This window comes from Bison bison, unplaced genomic scaffold (genome assembly GCF_000754665.1).
Source record: "Bison bison bison isolate TAMUID 2011002044 unplaced genomic scaffold, Bison_UMD1.0 scf7180017864280, whole genome shotgun sequence".
Lineage (NCBI taxonomy): Eukaryota > Metazoa > Chordata > Mammalia > Artiodactyla > Bovidae > Bison > Bison bison.
This window is the reverse complement of record NW_011494852.1, coordinates 5932983-5948530: the sequence shown is the minus strand read 5'-3', so window position 1 is coordinate 5948530 and position 15548 is coordinate 5932983. Positions and strand designations below refer to the sequence as shown.

The window sequence follows — 15548 nt, the reverse complement described above, 5'->3', positions numbered from 1 at the left end:
TTGGGGCACGCTGCCGTTCTGCACCCAGAATCCCAAGGGAGCGTAGTCCCCTGTGTGCGGCCCGGGCAGGACATCGGCCGCCCTGGCCCCACAGCCGGCTGCCAGGTCCACACCATCACTGGGGATGGGCCGATAGGTGGTCATAGTCCACGGGCGCTGGAGTGCTGCTGGCCCCTGAAAGTTGTAGACTAACTTTATGGGGTCCCCTGGCCCTCAGCCATTGTTCAGGGCCACCAGTCCTAGGATGAAGGATGCTGGCCCCTGAAGCCTGATGGGAAGGTTGTGAGCCTGTGGAGTCCAATTCTCCACCATCGCTGTGGACAGCAGTGCCTAGACAACTTCTCAAGGCAGGTGCTGTCCTGTGGCCTCCAGACTGAGTGGGTCAGCGGGGTAGAGCGAGCAGCAGTTGTGTGTGAAGGCTGGTGGGCTGCAGGGCTGCCTTCCCTGCCATGCTGAAAAGGGAGAAAAGACAGAAGTGAGATGTGAAGTTCCTGCTGCCACAGAATGACTTATTTTTTCAACTTTACTTATTAAAAAAAAACAAAAACAACTTTTATTATGGAAATTTTCAAAGGTACCCAGAAGCAGAGAGAAGAGCATGATGAGCCACCCTACTAGCTTCAACACCATTATTTCTAATTCCTTCCATCTGTTCCCCCATTCCTCCATGGTGTTTTTGACAGGACTGCTCTTGTTTACTCACTCAACTGTGTCTGATTCTTTGCGACCCCACTGACTGTAGCCCGTCAGGCTCCTCTGTCCATGGTATTTCCCAGTCAACAATACTGGATTGGGTTGACATTTCCTTCCAGAGGATCTTCCCAACCCAGGGACTGAACCTGAGTCTCCTGCATTGGCAGGTGAATTCTTTACCACTGAGCCACCAGGGAAGCCCTTTGACAGGATATTTTAGAGTAAATCCCAGACATCAGGCCATGTCACCTATAAATACTTTAGCTTATATCTCTAGATGATAAGGGCTTCAAAAAAAATAACCACGATACCTTTATCATAGGGGCTTCTCTGGTAGCTCAGATGGTAAAGAATCTGCCTTCAATGCAGGATAACTGGGTTTGATCCCTGGGTCGGGAAGATTCCCTGGAGAAGGGAATGGCTACTCACTTCAATACTCTTGCTTGCGAAATCCCATGGACAGAGGAGCCTGGCAGGCTACAGTCCATAGGGCTGCAAAAGAGTTGTACATGACTGAGCGACTAACACTTTCACTTTTTCACTTTCACCTTTATCACACCCATCTAGATAAATAAGAATTCTTTAAGGTCAGGTAATAACCCAACTGAATTACATTCCCCCCCGCATCGTCTCAGAAGTGTCTTTTGAGAGGTGGTTTGCTCAAATCAGGATCCAAACAATATCTTGCTCTGCTCTGGCAGATTATATTTCTCAGGTCTCTGCTACTCTACACCTCCCCCTCCCCATCTTGATGATATTTACTTCTGGAAGGAATAGGGTCACTCGTCTCAGAGAGTTTCCCACTTTCAGGATCTGGCTGGCTATTCTCTGTAGTGTCCAAGCATGTTCCCCCGCGCCCCCTCTGCCCTGAGTCCTGACTACTGGTGGCTGTATGCAGAGGCTGCCCTGTTGTCTGTTTTCCAGTCCACCTGACCATTCACCCACCAGAAAGGAAGTGAAAAAGATGGAGGAATCACCATGAGCACTGGTGGATTTTGCGAAGGGACTGTCTCTGGAAATCTACGTGACTGTTAGATACTATGAGAGCCAGTAGATCAATTCCCATCACTACTTCACTGAGATCTCCCCAGTAGCCTCTAATTTATTAGAATAAAATGTAAATTGCTCCTGCTTGCTCACCAGCCCCAGAGGACTGGCCAGCCTCTCTGATGCCTCTCCCTAGCCCTAAGATCCCATCACACTGGTCTTCTTGTCTGTTCTTCTAACACATCCAGCCCCATTCGGGATATGTGGGGAATCCTTCCTCGGTTTTTCACCAGGCTGGTTCCCTCACTTGACATTCACTCTTTAATGAAGCCTTCCAAAACCACCCTCAAGGCCTTTCTCTGTCACTCTTTCTTCTTTTTCCTCGGCAGTTACCACTAGCTGAAATTACTTTGCTCATTATCTATTTACTGACCATCTCCGCCACTAAATGATCTGTTCCAGAATGGCAGGGGTGTCTCTGTTGTTCACTGATGTAGCTCCAGTTCCCAGAACAGTGTCCGGGACCCTCATTCACTCTTTTAGTGTACGAACGAGTGAACAGGGAGCTTCTATCTAACTTGATGTGTATATGCATCCTGACTTGCAGACCTCTGGGGAAGGGAAATTCATCCTTCTTCTGCCCGGCAACATAAAGTCCTCTGCAGGATCACTTTCGTTTGTCTCCACTTTGAGCTTCTGGAAGATGAAACCCTCAGTGGGGAAGGAAGGGGAAAGTGGATCATGGCCTGTGGCAAAACCTGCTGCTTGGCCCAGCAGCTGTGCCCTTTCCTCCTGCCAACCAAACTGATTCTCTACAGGGCGGCAGAGTGCTGGGTCAGCGTCTGACTCAACGGGACCGCAACTTTTCTGTCCCTTAGAATGTGGAGCTGGACACAGCCACTGTGGTCGGTGACTGTGCATGCTTTCTGAGTGAGGAAGTCAAAGGCCTCCTGTGAGAGTATGAGTGTGTGTGTGTGCGCACATGCACACACACGTGCAGGAAGCATTTCACAACTCCTGCCCAGAGGTATGGAGTTAGTTGGCAGAGAGGGAGTGAGCGGGAAGCATGAAGCAGATTCATGGAGCAAAACAGAGAGGAAAGCCTAAGTGTGCTAAGTCGCTCCAGTCGTGTCAGACTCTTGGTGACCCCCATAGACTGTAGTCCGCCAGGCTCCTCTGTCCATGGAATTCTCCAGGCAAGAATACTGGAGTGGGTTGCCATGCCCTCCTCCAGGGGGTCTTCCCAACCCAAGGATTGAACCCGCATCTCTTAATGTCTCCTGCATTGACTGGCGGGTTCTTTACCACTGCTCCACCTGGGAAGACTCCTGAGGGGAGTCTGTAACCTCTGAGAAAATGAGAACTAGGTGAGGGGAGAGATGTGAGGTAGGGAGCAAAAGGGGACCCTCTTCCTGGTTCCCCAACAGCACGAGAGCATTCCTGAAGAAGTTGCAGGGAGGCACACAGAGGAGTGGGTGGAGAAGGGGCAAAAAAGTGGAAAGTCCCCAGGGCTGGGCTGGTTAAGGGAGATGGAGGCCAGGTGAAGCTGTGGTGACTTGGCCAGCAGAAGTGTCTTCTGAAGAGGCAGGTGGGCCTCAGCTCCTGCAACTGAGCCTTGCAGGAATGTGAATGCCTGATCATGGGGTTTTTCAAGACAAACTGGAAGTCTGGAACTGTATGCAACATCTCCCAGTTTGAAAAAACAAAATCAGCAGTTATCACAGCAACAAATTTATATGCAGAGATGACCTCTAAAAGGATTTTCAAGAAACCGCTCATGGTGATTGCCTCTGGGGAGGGAAATTGGGTATCTTTTCCCTCCACTCCCAGTCCCCTCCCTCCCCTCCTTAGTGTATTTTCCTTAGTATATATTTCTCTGATTTATCCCTCGTCTCCCTCCCCAAAAGAATGTGAGCTACTGTGTATCCCCATGCTCAGTCATGTCTGACTCTTTGTGACTCCATGGACTGTAGCCCACCAGGCTCCTCTGTCCATGGGATTTCCCAGGCAAGCATACCAGAGTGGGTTGGCATTTCCTTCTCCAGGGGATCTTCCTGACCCAGAAATCGAACCCCTGTCTCCTGCATTGGCAGGTGGATTCTTTACCACTGTGCCACCTGGGGAGCCCATGTATCGCCATGATCTGTGTTTTTGAAGAAGGGGTGGGAAGGAGCCTTAATTTTCCCTGCACACTGCTGGCGACTGTTTGGATTACTTGCATGTATTTCTAGTCAACAGAATACCTCTCAACAGTATTACAACACGTATCACCAGGAAGGCCGACAGAGTCAGCATGTGGGCCAGATTCAAGCAGAGGCCGCTGGTTTGTGACTTTATGTGACTGGTCTTCAGCTTTGCCCGCAATGAGGGCTTGAAGGCAGCCCCATACTCTGCTAGGCCCCAGGTCCCAGGCCAGGCTGGGGGTACAGGCCAGCAGCACTCAGCAGCTTGCCTGTGTCCTGGGGTCAGCCTGGCAGGGTTCAGAGGCTCAGTCTTCAGAAGCCCCGTTTGGGCTGGTTGGGGAAAAAAAAAAGTGGCCACAAAGCAACCCTGATTTACTTATGCAAACACGTCTGACAGATGGGCTTTGCTGATGGCATTTTGTTCCCGCTCAGTCAGAAACCCCCAATTCGCTTTGCTCTGTGAAAACACACAGATGTTCTCGAGGCCTCAGCCTCTCTGCACAAATCCCTCCCCGAGCAGGTGCCACTGCATCTCCCCGTGACGTTCCCAGACTGAGTGTGTGATACCTGCAGCCCCCCTGGGGCTCAGGGACCAGTACACATGGGTCCCTTTCCAGCTGCCTCTGTTGAGCTCCCTCTGCCTAAAAGCCCTCTGATCATCCTGATGGAGATGCTCACGATATGAGAGCCAGCCTGTCTGGGTTCAGACACTGCTGTGCCATGGACTAGTCACTGAAACCACGACTCAGTTTTAATCTGTAAACTGGGGATAATACCCTCTAGCTCAGGGTCCCTGCTATTATCACCCTTCCTTCTCGTCTCTTTGGCAGGAGCTCTTCCCCCTCCCCCAGTGACAGAAGTGCATGGGGGGGTGGGTTGGGTTGGGTTGGGGTGGGGGTGGGTACAGGACCTCAGCAGAGCATGAAAGGCTGGAGGGTGTCCTGCAGTGACAGGGAATATGGATCTGGCTTTTCCTACATGTGACTTGCAAGGGACGCTTGGGTTCTTTTCTTTCTTTCTTTTTTAAAAATATGTACTTGTTTACTTGGCTGTGCCAAGTCTTAGTTGTGGCACAAAGGATCTTCGATCTTCACTGAGGCATGCAGCGTCTTTCAGTTCAGCATATGGGATCTAGTTCCCTGACCAGGAATTTACACCCAGGCCCCTGGCACTGGGAGCATGGAGTCTTGCCCCTGGACCACCAAGGAGTCCCTGGGTTTCTTCCAGGGTTGCTTGGCTCCTGCCTGCTTTTTACGATTGCCCCTCTGGCCCCCTTTTGATTCTTTTTTTTCCCCCCTTTTGATTCTATGAGGCACTGATAAATCTGCTTCTGCCCAAGACTGTCAAGTCAGGCTTCTGCTGCTGGCATCCAAGGACCCTGACGAATACGCAGTGCTGTGAGCAAAGAAGGCAGCTATGAGTGGCAGAGGAGATCAAACGGGGTCCAGGCAGTGGCACAAGGAGAAGCAAGTGACAATGGGGGGCATTTGGCTGCAAGTAATGGTATCACCCAATGGTGTCTTGGGCAATGAAGACATTTCATCGTCTCATGGAAGAAGGAGGCCAGATATGGCGGCTTCAGGCTTGGGCCAGGTGAATGATGTCAGGCACTTTTCTCTTTCTCCCCAACCGCTGTCCTGCAGTGCGCAGCTGGCTTGCATCTTTGACTGCGGCCTCATGGTCACAAGCTGGCAGCTATAGTCATGCTTCTCGCTGCACTATTGGCAAGGGCTAAAGAAAAGATGATGTAAGACCATTCTTCTTACCTATCTGCTCTGATCAGGAATGAGGACATTTGCCAGAACACTGCCCCTACCTCCACAGACTTTCTTTTATGTCTCATTGGCCAGAATGTGGTCACTATGGCCACTCCATTTGCCAGAGAAGCTGGTGAAGCAAGATCTGTGACCATTCTGATTGCCCTTGGGCCAGGGAGGACTTACATCTGGGGCTGGCCACACTGGTTCCCTGAAAACATCAGGGTCTGTTAGAAGAGCAAGCAACTTATGGTATATCTGTGTAAAGGCTCTCTGACTGTCATTTGTGAGATGCTGGGAACTAACTTGGAGCTGAGAAGACACTTCCTTATCTGGTCCCCAAAGCCTGGAGGCTAGAACAGCAGACCAACAGGCTAGCTTCATGGCCCCAGCTTGGCTCTGAAGGGCCCTGCTCTGCAGGGCCACAATGTCTACCAGAACCTCACAGGGCAGAGCAGAAGGGACAAACACAAGTCTTTCCAGTGTTAAGACATTCGTAGTTTGCTCCATGACTTCTTTTTCTAACAACAGCCCAGATTTCCCTTTGAGAACCTGCCTCCTCTAATCTCCATTCAATGGGCTACAGAAGGGCTTCTTCTCGAGGTCAGGAACAAATCATGTGACCCAATCAGAACCACAGACTCAGTGATGGCTTTGCTAGAAGTGCCGGGGCTGAAGACTGTGCTTTTTCCTCTTACCCTAAGTAGGAGAGGATGTGAAGGATGGAATCATTGCAGCCATCTTGTGATCACGAGGGGAGAATCGTTTGTGAAAAGTGAAAGAAAGTGAAGTCACTCAGTCGTGTCTGACTCTTTGTGACCCCATGGACTGTAGCCTACCAGGTTCCTCCATCCATGGGATTTTCAAGGCAACAGTGCTGGAGTGGGTTGCTATTTCCTTCTGCAGGGGATCTTCCTGACCCAGGGATCGAACCCAGGTCTCCCGCGTTGTAGGCAGATGCTTTACCATCTGGGCCACCAGCGAAGTCCGTTTGTGAAAGGGGCTGAGGTTTCAGACAATCTGGGGGCTTACAGTCACTATGTGAGTCTCAACATCAGGCCTGAACCTGAAGCCAACCCAATTCTACCTTTGGACATTTTAGTTAGATGACGAAACAACAACAAAACAGATATAACAACTGGTGATTCAGCCATTTCTGGCATATACAAGTCATTCATTTAACCAGTAAGAACTAGTTGGTTCTTAAAACTTATTCATTCATTCACTCACACAACAAATATCTACCACATTCTTAACGCACTAAAAACTTACTCACTGTGGAGAAAAGGGAATCCTCTTACACTGTTGTTGAGAATGTAAATTGGTGCAGCCACTATGCAGAACAGTATGGAGGTTCCTTAAGAAACTAAAAACGGAATTACCATACGATCCAGTAGCCCACTCCTGGACATATACCTGGACGAAAACATGGTTCAGAAGGATACATGCACTCCAACGTTCATTGCAGGGCTGTTTACAATAGCCAAGACATGGACACAACCTAAATGTCCATCGACAGAAGAATGGATGAAGAGGATGTGGTACACACTAATATATAAGATGGAATACTACTTAGCCACTAAAAAGAATGAAATAAGGCCAGTGCCATAACATGGATGAACTGGAGATCATCATACTAAGTAAGTATGTTAGACAAAGACCTAGAAGTAGAATCTAAAACATGATACAAATGAACTTATTCACAAAACAGAAACCTACTCACAGACTTAGAAAATGAAGTTATGGTTAGGAAGGGGAAAGGGTGGGGAGCAGAGTGAGTTGGGGAGTTTGGGACTGACATGCACACACTGCTGCATTTAAAACAGATAACCAATGAGGATCTACTGTACAGCACAGGGAACTCTGTGATCAACACTCTGTAATAACCTAAACGGGAAAATTTGTAAAAGAATAGATACATGTTTATGTAAAAGTGAATCACTTCGCTGTACACCTGAAACTAACATAACATTGTTAATCAACTATATTCCAGTATCAAATACAAATTTAAAAAACATTCACTCATTCAACATTTACTAGGCATGTATAGCTCATTCATTCCACAAACACTTCAAATCTGTTATTCAGTAAATTTTTTAAAGCATCTACTATTATGTGCTACTGTTGCAGGAAGTGAAGATAGAGAATGGACCATGTCTTCTTTTAAGAATGTACATCCGGTAGAAGGAAGCCAGAGGAATGAGTAAACAGAGACAGAAAACAAGGGACCTTCAAAGGGCAGTCAGTCATATAAAGGAGTCAATGCTGTGACAGGATGGGAGGAGGTCCTACCCTGAAGGCTCAGTGAGGGGGTGCCTTCTGATGGGGGTCAGGACTAAGAGAGGGTGCCTGCTGTGTTCCAGGTGGGCTGATGAGCAAGACTGACGTGTCCAGGCAGGAAAGCTGGGAGAGGCCGTGTACAAGGAGTTGTCCGAGGCCATGGTTCTCTCCCCCAGCTGTCCATTAGAGGCACCAGGGGAGCTTTGTAAAAATACAGGTGTTCCCATTCCTTCCTCAGAGTGTCTGAATCACCTGGCTGGCGGTGGGGCCCAGGCATGAATGTCTTTTAAGAGCTCTGCAGCTGACTCCAATACGCAGCCAGGGCTGAGGACAGAGGGAGAAATGGAGACAGCAAAGAGAGGAGGGTCTGACGTCAAGCCTCGAGAGGCCGCAAATGCCAGAGGGAGCGAGCACACCAGTCCCAGGGGGCTCAGGCCGAGGGTCAGGAGGGCAAGTGTGACACAGGAGGGCCTGGAGGGGGATGTGGTCTGGGGAGGATCAGGGGGTCCACAGGGCTGGATGCTGCCAAGAGGATCACCTTTGGTGGTGATTACTGGTCTGAAGAGGGTATCCCTGGTGGCTTCAATGGTAAAGAATCAGCCTGCCAATGCAGGAGACACGGGTTCAATCCCTGGGTTGGAAGATCCTCTGGAGGAGGAAATGGCAACCCACCCCAGGATTCTTGCCTCAGAAAGGCCATGGACAGAGGAGCCCGATGGGCTCCAGTACATGGGGTCGAAAAGAGACACAACTGAGCAACTGAGCACATGCAGCATTGGTCTGAAGCGCACTGGTGATGACTGGAGGAGGTATTTTGGAGGACTGCCACTCCAGGGAGCCTAGTTCACACCCCTCAGCCCCAGTGTTGCTGGCCCACACGCTTTCCTTCCATCAGCTCTTCCACAATCCAGGCAGGCTTCACCTCTGTCCTCCCCTGGCTGAGCTCTCGGGGCTCTGGGCTGCATACACACTCACCTACAAGAGTTAGCCCACTGGATTTAAAAAAAATATATTTTCTTTATTTGGCTGTGCTGGGTTTTAGTTGTGGCACGTGGAATCTAGTTCCCTGACCAGGGTGGAACCTGGGCCCTCTGCATTGGGAAGGTGGAATCTTAGACACTGAACCACCAGGGAAGTCCCAAGTGCACTCTGAATATCTTTTGTTCTCCTCAGGCCTTGAACAGCCCCAAGTCTGTGGTGGACTGGAATCTAACATATGTGTTCTTGCTACGTGGGTTGGGAAGAGGGGAAGGATAATATGGTGGTGATGTTTGTAACAATAAGGCTAATACTACGAGTTCTGATGGATCACATGTGGAGCTACCCTCGTGGGGTGTATTAACTTGTGTGCTATCATTATCCTATTAAGTAGGGACCCTAGCATGCCCATGTTACAGATGAGGCAAGGGTAACACGGCCAAGTCACAAGCTGGCAAGTGGGGCAGCTGGGATGCAAACCTCGACAGTCTGGCTCCCATACCTTCCCTGCTCCACTCTCAATAAAAGATACAGCAGGTCCCATGGGTGTGCTGTATGAATACATGAGTGACACATGTATCTTTGGAATCAATTCATAAGGACAAAGCTCTAGAATGTCAGCAACAGCTCAACAGATTTCAGATTAGGAGTTTGTTTTCTTCCTCCTATATCTTTCCTCACTTTATTGGAAATCTGAGCAAACGCAGGACCGCTTTAGAGCTCCCCTAGGAAATGAGATGGATGGGAATCTCAGAAATCTCATTAGAAACTTATCACGGCAGAGACTCTGCTCCATCAGCCCAAAGAACAAGGAGCAGGGCCTTGACCACGGCCATACACTACTGCGATGTGTTCTATACTCTCAACAGTTCTGACACCAAATGTGTGGGTTTTCCATACCAAGCAACTCTTCAACTGGATGTCCTGCAATTTAGCTCAGTCCTCAGACTAACTACCTGGAGTTAGCACAGACCCCAGAGGTGAAGGGCTTATTCCGATAAGACTCCCCACCTCAGACCCCAAGAGCAAGAAGCAGGTCCCCAGGTTCCCTGCACTTCTGTCCGACTTGGCTACAAATCAGGGGCTCCCAAGAGCCTTTCCTCAAGCTCCATCATGTGTGGTAACAGCTCACAGAACTCAGGGAAACACTACTTCCTTTTTTTAAAGATTCTTTTCCCATTTAGGTTATTGCAGAGTGCTGACTAGAGCTCCCTGGGCTATACAGTGGCATAGTGTCAGTTGCTCAGTCGTGTCCGACTCTTTGTGACCCCACGGACTGCAGCCCAGCAGGCTCCTCTGTCCATGGGATTCTCCAGGCAAGAATCCTGGAGCGGGTTGCCATTCCCTTCTCTAGGGGATCTTCCCGACTCAGGGATGGAACCCAGGTCTCCAGCATTGCAGGCAGATTCTTTACTGTCTGGGCCACCAATGCTATACAGTCAGTCCTCATTAGTTATCTATTTTATATATAGTAGTATGATTTACTATTACTGGCTTATTAAAAAGGATACACATGAACAGTCAGATACACAGAATGCAGCCCAGAAAGGTCCCAAGTGCAGAAGCTTCTGTTACCATGGAGTTTGAAGTGCGGTGCCCTCCCAATGCATGGATGAGCTCATCAACCTAGAAGCTCTCTGAACCCTCCTTTTTGGGGTTTCATGGAGATTCCGTGATGAAGGCGGGGTTGATTGGATCACTGGCCACTGGTGATTAACTCAACCTGCAGCCTGTCTCCCTTTCCCAGAGGTCAGGGGGTGGGACAGAAAGGCCCAACCCTCTAAGCACATGATTGGTTCCTCTGGCAACCCTGATGCTATTCAGGGGTTCACCAAGAGTCACCCCTTCAGCATAAACTCAAGTAATGGTTGAAAGGAGCTTATCTTGAATAAGAAAAAGACCGTATCACCCACATCTCTCAAGAGTTTTAGAAGCTCTTGTGCCAGGAACCTGAATGAAGACCAAAATATTTTTCTTACTATATCACAGTATCACATGGTGACAACCTGTAATTTAATATTTAATTTCAAAGAGCCCCGTGAATGGGTGTTTTTAACTAAATGTTCCCAGGCATCCAGGAAGGGTCCATGCTCCTACCTAGGAGTTAAGGGCAGCCCCCACATGGGCACAGGCAGCCATATAGAACTATTTCACTCAAACAGGTCAGAGTTCCCAAGTGGCTCATCCTGCTTCTAACGACATAAATCGGTTAATGGTCTTTTCCTCCTGAAAGAATAGGAAGAAAATTGGAATTATACACTGAAATTTTAGGTATGCATATTGGTTGTTGCTTGTTTGTTTTAATATTTACTTATTTAGTTGGCTGCAGCATGTGACTTCCGGTCTAGTTCCCTGACCAGGGAATGAACCCAGGCCCCCTGCATTGGAAGCATGGGGCATTAGCCACTGAACCACCAGGGAAGTCCTCACATTGCTTTATTTGAATCCAGCAATTCCCCTTCTAGGAACTTCTCCCTGAGGTGTTCACCCCAATGCACCTTGACAGATAGGCTCAAGGTGGTTCAATCACAGGTGCGCTCACACTGCCCCACTGCTGTGATACGGGAGCGCTGCAACTGCCCCAGTGCCCAGGAGCAGATGATGGGTTAAGTGTGTCTGGCTGCCTTTACTCCAGGGAAGGTGCTGCTGCTGTGATAAACAGTGAGGGAGCGCTGTGTCGTGTAAAGGAATCGTCTCCACGGCCTGAAGTGAATGAGCTTGGCTCCTACTTATGGAGAGCTTACTGTGCCCCAGGTGAAATGCTTACACACATGTACCCATTTCATCCTCGTGACTGGCCTGTGAGGGAGGAACTAACTGAGGGACCTTTAAAGATATTTAAAGACAATGCATGGACCTCCCTGGTGGTCCAGTGGCTGACTCCTCGCTTCCAATGCAGGGCTGGGTTTGATCCCTGGTCAGGGAACTAGATCCCACATGCTGTAACAAGGATCAAAGATGCTGAGTGCTGCGACTAAGACCTGGCACGGCCAAATAAATAAATATTAAAAATAAATAAATAAAGCCAATGCAACTGAGTCCAGAGAGGCTTAGTAACTTGCCTAGGTCACTCAGCTAGAAAGCATGGTTTGTTTGTTTTTTTATTTGGCCATGCTGCACCTTTGCTGCAGCGCTCAAACTCTCTAGTTGAGGTGCACGGGCTGTACAGCGTGCGGGCTCAGTAGCTGTGGCGCACGGGCTTAGCTGCCCTGAGGCATGTGGGATCTTCTTAGACCAGGGATTGAACCTGCATCCCCTGCACTGGAAGGTGGATTCTTCACCACTGGACCACCAGGGAAGTCCCCCTAGGCCCATTAGGTTTAAATGAAAGGGGGGCAGATTTTGTTAGTGTGAGTGTGTATGTACATAAATCCTATAAAATATGAAAGAAAGTGTCTAGGAAGACATCCGTCAAACTGTTAAGCAGTTACTTCTAAGGAGTAAAGTGGAATGGAGATAAAGGAAAACTTAAAAAAACAAAATATTCTCCCTGGGTATATTATAAACTTTTACAAGCATGCAAGTTCAAGGCCCTCTTCAAGACTCCTATGAGGCTCTGTCTCAAATCCAAATCCTAGAAAGAATGGGTCTTGCATGTCTTCTTCCAGACCTTTTGCTGAGAGTCTATAAGGAAATGCTCACAACTGCATAGCTTGAGGGGCGACTCAGGCTGGGGTTAGGTTTTCAGTTTTAAAAGTGGAGCCTGGGAAGGGAAACATGGGTGGAGCGAAAGCCACACCACAAACACCCTGATGGATGTGGTCAGAATGGAAGAGCCACCCCGCTCCCTGGATTGAGCACAAGTCCCCACTTCAGGCCTTTGGTCACCTGATGCGAAGAGCTGACTCACTGGAAAAGATCCTGATGCTGGAAAGACTGAGGGGAGGAGAAGGGGACGACAGAGGATGAGATGGTCGGATGGCATAACCAACTCAATGGACATGAGTTTGAACAAGCTCCAGGAGATGGTGGTGGACAGGGAAGCCTGGCATGCTGCAAGTCCATGCGGTTGCAGAGTCAGACATAACTGAGTGCTGAACAACAACAACCTCGCCTCTAGCACCATGGAGTCTGAAAAATACACATCTTTCCAAGTGGAGATTCCTCTGTGATCTGACAGGATGCTTGCCCCTAGACCCCCTGAGGGAAGGAAGCGGCACCCATGTGGGGGCTCATGTATTCCCCAGAGAAATGGAAACAGCACTTACCCAAAATGCTTAAACTGGAATAAGTGCTTATACCCTGAGATGAATCTTTTTTTAAATATATGAGTTAACAGCTCCATGGTTGCTTTTCTTACTTATTACCAGATATCAGAGATGTTTCCTGATGTGACAGCAGTAGCATAGTGGTTAGAAGGAAAGACCACTCAGGTTCAATTCCCACCTCTACCACTTAGTTAGACCCTGGGCGGGTGACTTAGATGCCTGATACCTCAGTTTTTCCATCTGTAAAATGGAGATAATAATAGGGCATAACTCTTGGAGATGTTATAAACTAATGAATGTAGAGAACTAATGAATGTAGAGAGAACCCTGGCATACAGTGATATATAAATATTAGCAGGTGGCTCAGTGGGAAAGAATTCACCTGTCAATGCAGGAGACGTGGGTTTGATTTCCTGGGTCGGGAAGATCCCCTGGAAGAGGAAATGGCAACCCATTCCAGCATTCTTGCCTGGGAAATCCCATGGACAGAGGAGCCTGGCAGGCAGTTGATGGGGTCACAAAAGAGTCAGACACAACTGAGCGACTAAACAACAACGAAAATTACCATTTTCATTTATGTGATAATAATATCTCAAGCAAACAAATAGGACCAAACATGGCCTTGGAATGAACTCTGGTTCCTCTGGGCTCAGAAGCTTATGGCTGGCCAACCTTGAACAAGCCCCTCCTTCCTAGTGGTCCCAAAGCCAGGAGGGCACCCGCTGCCGAGTCCCTGGGGGGTCGGGTGGGTCGGTTCAGGGTGTTACTACCTCCCTGAAGCACATGTGGATTGAGCATCTTGTTCCAATTCTGGGTGCAGTCCTGCTCACTTCAAATGAGACTTTGAAATGTACAATTAAAAAAGGATGCTTCCTGGAGTCCGGGCACACGTGCCAGGCCCACCCAGGAGCCGCGGCCATGGCTCGAGGAGCGATAGAGCCAGGCTGGGGGCCTCTGTGGTCAAGGGGAAACCCTTCTGGGGAGACTTAATCAGGGGCACAAGCCCCTTTCCAGGAGTCAGACATCCCTCAAAGGATCACCCCACTTGTACATCCAGTAGTCACGCCACAGGCATTGGTGTGGTCGTCCATTTATTTATTTGGCTGTGCTGGGACTTAGTTACGGCATGTGGGATCTAGTTCCCTGACCAAGGATCAAAACTGGGCCCCCTGCATTGGGAGTGTGAAGTCTTAGCCACTGGACCGCCAGGGAAGTCCCTGTGGTGTTTATTTTGATATTGAAGCTTTTCTGTCAGTGGCTGCTGCCTTGAACCCCAAGTGTTCCCACAATCACAGTTTCGGACAATGCTGGGCCCACAGGGGCTTCAAAGACCCTGCTTCTGAGTCTGCTCTCGTGGCTGCTGCTGGTCGGACTGCTGGTTAAATACCAGTCTGTCCCCCTCTCCCAGGGCTCACCCCTGTGGCCAGGTCAGGCTGCCTTTGGAAGATGATGTCTTGTCAGCGTGGAGCCCGACTTGCTAACTAATCCCAGCTAATTGCCACTGCTAAGATCACATCTGCTGGGCCTGGAGATTAAATCAATATTTGACAATCTTGATTAAACAGAGCCAGGGAATCCTCATCAACGAACATCTGTTAAAGCCCTGTTCTTTCCAGCCTGCTCCTGGAGGGCCGGGCTCCGCTTGTCCTCATCTGAGGACGGCTCTGCGGTGGGGGTGGTTGGTAGGCAGTAGAGCCCCCCCGGAACACCAGGAAGCCTCCCCATGGTGAGAGGGACACACAGAGCTGAGCCCTGATTTCCTGGGTGGTGCCCAGCTGCCAACAGTAACCACCCCTCCCCCATCCAGAGTGCAGGCTCCCTGCAGAACACTTGTCACAAAACTCTGAACTTAAATTTCCTAACGACCCTCGGAGGCAGTGTTCTCAGTACCTCCACTTCAAAATGGGGAAGGCAAGATTCCGAGAGGGGACATTACTTGCCCACTGTCAGAGGAGCAGGGTTCTGAATCTCGGTCTGGCTCACTACTCCAGAGTTTGCCCCGAGATCACTCAGGGGGATCCCTGCACACGAGTATAAGCTGTCAAAAGAGGGAGCCAAATCTGGCTCTTATGGAGCCAGGAGCCCCGGCTGGAGGCCTGCTCCCAAGGTCCAGTCCCCTAAGCTACATGTAATAATGGTGGCCCTGCTAAGAAGCACTGCCCTCACACCTGGCCCTCCTCAATCCACACCGCCTCCTAGGTGGAGGGCCTTACTGTTCTCCCCACTTTACAGAAAGGAACACTGAGGCTCAGAGTGGCAAGCTACCTGTCTGAGATCACCCAGTGAGGCAAAAGGCAAAGGTGGGGCTTGAACCCAGGTGGGTGACTCTATGGCCATCGTAACTACTGTCATCTCTAAAAAGCAGGCATGAAGCCATGAACATGGTGGGTATTCAGTAAACACCTGGCCTCTGTTCCTGGGTAATTGCACGGCAGAAATTAGGCTCTTGCTCTGGAGTCAGA

The 15548-nt window shown here is 49.4% G+C and overlaps 1 protein-coding gene across 1 annotated transcript in view; it reads right to left on the bottom strand.

Moving 5' to 3' along the window:
- SIPA1L3 (signal-induced proliferation-associated 1 like 3) overlaps window positions 1–15548 on the bottom strand; it is a 255414-nt gene that overhangs the window by 105977 nt on the left and 133889 nt on the right. Inside the window, 1 exon segment of the mRNA XM_010849306.1 lies at window positions 1–452. Coding sequence (XP_010847608.1) covers window positions 1–144 — 144 coding nt within the window. The 5' untranslated portion in view covers window positions 145–452.